The following is a 5,004-nucleotide window of genomic DNA, read 5'->3' on the forward strand; positions in this document are numbered from 1 at the left end:
GAAAGCGTGAGTACCTGATGCTCACATTTACCTGCTTCCATCAGGAGGCCGCTCACACCTCAGTCACGTGAGGAAACTGTACTGGATTTAAAAGAATATACAGTAACACTTAAAGCCTTTGTGTGTAATGCATTGTAAATGTATTAACAATGCATGCTGCAATGCATTATATGATTTCATAAATAAATGTGACCAAAAATTCATTAGAATGTTTGAAGGTTTTTTTGTTGTGTGTTTTAATGCATTACACTTTCTAAAAGTCTAACAATGAAAAAAAAGTGTTATAATGTATAATGGTTACAGTTATTCATGAGATCATACAACGCATTATAAGGTGCATTACAAAGCGAAATTAATGCATTAAAAATACTTTTATAATGTATTATACAAAGTCTTTAAGTAAAGTGTTACAGAATAGGTTTAAATAAATAAATAAATTAGTACTTAAATTTGTAAACATGTATGAACTACTGAGTGACTACTCACCTTAATGTTGTTCTAAAGGCTTATTACTTAATAACACAAAAATTTCCTGCTCGCGCTTGCCAATTTAATGGCAGAGAATGGTAACTATTTTTTTGTTTAAACGAATGATCGAATGATACACGGATTCTAATAGTTAATATACTTAAGTTATTTAATATACAAACAAATATACTAATTCATTCTACACTGAAAAATATAGATATTAACCACTGATTTCTAGTCATGTCCTCTTTTGGAAGACCAAACAAAAAAAAAAGTTCTTTGGCTTTCACAACGAAACACACGGCGGGCTAGAGTGAGCGGAGGCGGGCGGGCTTGAGACGAAGGAGACGAAGGAGCGAAGGAGCGTCCGGTGGGTTTGCGGCAACCACATGTGACGACTCCTGTACTACTATTTTAGTACAGCCAGGTCCATATATATTTTAGCTGCTGACCAAAACATATTCAAGTTATAGTTATATGGCTGAGTCAATCTCCTGATCTCAACCCAATTGAGCATGAATTTCACTCGCTGAAGACAAAACTAAAGGCAGAAAGACCCACAAACAACAACTGAAGTCAGCTGCAGTAAAGGCCTGGCAAAGCATCACAAAGTTCTCACATGAGTCCAGACTTAAGGCATTCATTGCCTGCAAAGGATTCTCATCAAAATATTAAAAATAAATATTACATTTGAGCCTCTGAAAATGAGGGGACTGTGTATAAAAATGGTTGTAATTCCTTGTTATATTTTTGTTCAACCCCTTGAAGTAAAGCTTCAAGTCTTGATTATTTCATTTTAATTCTGTTCTGGTGGCATACAGAGCCAAAATTATGAACATTTTGTCAGTGTCCAAATATATATGGACCTAACTGTAAGTATATGTTTCAGTTAGGACATCTTATAAGGCAGCGGCCTGCGTAAGAGGCGGACAACAAGGAAGTGCACTTGTTTTTGGAACACAGCCTTTGAGTTTTCTTATTCTGCAGAAAGAAAACCAAACCTCCATAACATTCTGCACCGTTTCATTAACATAGCAACAATAACTCACGAGATGCAGTCCGACGCTACAGTGGAGCCGGTTTATTTATATCTCTCGGAGCACAAGGGTCCACGGGTAAACTGGAGATCAGGTCACAGGATGATAATGCGTGACGGCTGATTGATTAGGCACATTGAGTCCAGAGGGGTCAGCAATGGATGAGGAGGATCATCAGGTTCTTTAGCTGCCGGTTCAACATGACACCTCACTGTCACGCAGATTGCAACTCTGTTTTCTCAGTGCCATCTCAGAGACAGGCAGAGGACGGTCCACCGCCCACACTAGACATGCCAGACACACGAGACGTTCATGTTTGCATGGTATTGATTGTAGATTTGGAGGAACAATCGGGTTGTAAAGCAGGAATGGTCTGCGTTTGCAGATTAGTTTGCGTTTGCAGCGTTTGTCTGATAGTCAATAAAAGCTGGAGACGAGGTGCTTATTTTTGTATTTGCCTGTTAAAAAAGCATGTTTCTTTAAACCTGTAAAACCTGACGTAAGAAATAATTACTTTTTTTAATGGAACAGTTTATTGAACCTTTAGACACAATATAAAAACAAATCTTAAGCAATAAGGTTTCAAATGTGTTTTGTGTTGAGTATCATATTTGATCCATCAGGGTTTTATGGCTCATATAGTCTGATATAGTGAGGAAAATACAGATCAGTTTTATTCAAAGACTTAAACTGAGCAGAAATATGTAATTTGCTGCAGATGCTGATAATTCTATGAGGAAATTCTGATGCTTGTAATGTAAATTAATGAGATCTTTGTAACGGTAGAGCAGATATTTCCATAAAATTATATAAATATCAGTCATCCCTCTGTAATAATATGTCTTAGTAAGATGAGATGAGATGATCCAAACATATAATGCAATGCAATCCAATGATGATTGAGAGATGAAGAAATAAACACTCCTCAAAAGCCTGATGATCATATTTGAACATGATTCAATTAATATTATTTTAAATAAATAAAGATGATGATGATGATTCACTCAATTGAAATCAGTGTTATTATTGCTAAAACTTAAATCATACAAATGTCATTAATTGAAAAGATATGTTCAATAAAATTAACAAAATGAACTAAACCTAAAACTTAATAAAAACAATATAGAAAATAAATAAAGTTCATAAAACTTTAACTAAAATTAAAATGAAAACAAACTATAAAACATTAAATCTAACTCAAAATATTAAATAAACTAAAACTTAATAAAAAACAACATATTGTAGACATATAATAAAATAATAATAAAAATGACAAAACACAACAAAATAACTTTAAAATGAAAATGAAAATATAAAAATCAAATCAAATTCAAAATATTGACAAAAACTAATACTATATCAAAGGTACTAAAATAGCAGTTAACAGTCCAGTAAATGTTCATCTTGAAACATCACTAACAATATCAGTTATTCTTACCTCTTACTAAAAATCAGTAAAGATTTGACAGCAAAAAAAACGGTGAAGCAGCAGCTGAAGGTAGACGTTTGTGCAATTAGACTAAAATACTTTTTACTTGATAATAAAGTCAAAAATATGAATCAGACTTGAACAACAGCAAGTTTTGATCATGTTGATAATTTATATTATTAAAAAATAGCAAATCAAATATGATACCATAGGGCTAAAACTGTTTATATGTGGACAAGACCACAGGAACCAGTTGAGTCCTCTGCACAATCTGACTTTGCTGCAGCCTGGAATTAAACTGCTGGTTTCGTCTGGTCAGAGGAGAACTGGCCCCCCGACTGAGCCTGGTTTCTCCCGAGGTTTTTTTCTCCATTCTGTCACCGATGGAGTTCTGGTTCCTTGCCGCTGTCGCCTCTGGCTTGCTTAGTTGGGGACACTTCATTTCCAGCGATATCGTCGACTTGATTGCACAGATACTATTTAAACTGAACTGAGCTGGATGTTGACATCACTGAATTCAATGATGAACTGCCTATAACTGAATATTGAGTGTTTACTATTGTCATTTTGCATTATTGACACACTACTTTCCTAATTAATGCTGTTCAGTTGCTTTGACACAATCTGTATTGTTAAAAGCGCTATATAAATAAATGACTTGACTTATAGCCTAATGGCCAAACCAGCACAAAACCCTGTGAAATCTTGAAAGTAGACCTGTCTGAGCATCTAACTGGCCTGAAAAGACAGTGACAGCAGATGTGATCTTGTTCTTTCGTTCTCCATTTAACTCGACAGGACAATTGCTGAATTTCAATGCAATTGACAATGCAATACAATGCAATTGTAGTCTTTAAAAGCCATTTGCCACCCTGTTCGCGACAGCAAGGTGGTTGATGTTATTTCGGTGTGTGCAAATCAAAGGCTGTTTGCTCTGGAGCGACAGAGACGCCGGCGATCCCTACTGAGCCGCCCCGTCCCACCAGAAAAAGGGCCAAGGTTAATTACCTCCGGAGCTCAGCAAAGAACAGCTTTAATTAATGTAAAGTGCTGCTGAGAATGAGTCGCAGGGGACGCTCGTCCCAAGTGTCTTCCCTTCAGCCGCCAGTGCTGATCTCCAGCTTGAGTTTAATTTGAAGTCTGTTTGCAGTCGCAGTGCTAATTTACTCCACGAGACGAGCTGTTACTTGAGGTGCAAAAGAGAGAAAGACAGTGATAATATTCCGAGGTGAAATCAACTCTGTTGCATGCATAGCGCTCTACTGTCATGAACTTCATACACTACCATCACAACTGTTGAAAGAAATGAATGCTTTTATTTAGCAGGGACGAATCAAATTGATCAAAAGTGTTATTGTTACAAAATATTTCTATTTGAAAGAAATGCTGTTCTTTTGAACTTGCTCTACATCGAAGAATTCTGAAAAGGAAAATGCATGACAGTTTCCACAAAAACATGAACTGTTTTCAACATTGATAATAATCAGAAATGTTTCTTGAGCAGCAAATCAGCATATTAGAATGATTTCTGAAGGATCATGTGACACTGAAGACTGGAGTAATGATGCTGAAAATTCAGTTTTGATCACTGGAATAAATTAAAGGGGTCATATGATGTGATTTAAATTTTTCCTTTCTCTTTGAAGTGATACAAGCTCTTGGTGCATAAAGAAGATCTGTAAAGTTGCAAAGACTAAAGTCTCAAATCCAAAGAGATATTCTTTATAAAATTTCAGAGTCAGCCACATCTACCTAAAACGGCTCGTTCTAACACGCCCCTACATATCTACGTCACGATGTGGGAAGATTTGCATAACGCCGCCCAAATGTTCACGCAAAGAAAGAAGGCGTAACTTTTAGTCTCACTGTAGTTTTGTTGACGCTGCAGCCATGTCGTGAAGACGCTGTGTGCTTCGTTGTGAAAGCAAAACTACTTTGTTTGGTCTTCCAAAAGAGGACGATATCTGCTTCGTCATGCCTAAAGTTGATCTGTGCTGGTCGCTGAGGAAATACTTCAACTTTCACCGTGGACGAAGCAGAATCCAGCCCGGGGTCGTCACATGTGGTTGC

The 5,004-nt window shown here is 36.5% G+C and overlaps 1 protein-coding gene across 1 annotated transcript in view; it reads left to right on the forward strand.

The window, feature by feature from the left end:
* Positions 1 to 1,705: 1,705 nt before the first annotated feature.
* Positions 1,706 to 5,004, forward strand: part of LOC107552867 (1-phosphatidylinositol 4,5-bisphosphate phosphodiesterase beta-1-like) — a 15,382-nt gene continuing 12,083 nt past the window's right edge. The window contains exon 1 of the mRNA XM_016234905.1: positions 1,706 to 1,862. Coding sequence (XP_016090391.1) covers positions 1,706 to 1,862 — 157 coding nt within the window. The remainder of the gene's footprint in view (positions 1,863 to 5,004) is intronic.

The sequence above is a fragment of the Sinocyclocheilus grahami genome, unplaced genomic scaffold (assembly GCF_001515645.1).
Source record: "Sinocyclocheilus grahami isolate Dianchi unplaced genomic scaffold, SAMN03320097.WGS_v1.1 scaffold460.1, whole genome shotgun sequence".
NCBI classification, from domain to species: Eukaryota; Metazoa; Chordata; class Actinopteri; order Cypriniformes; family Cyprinidae; genus Sinocyclocheilus; species Sinocyclocheilus grahami.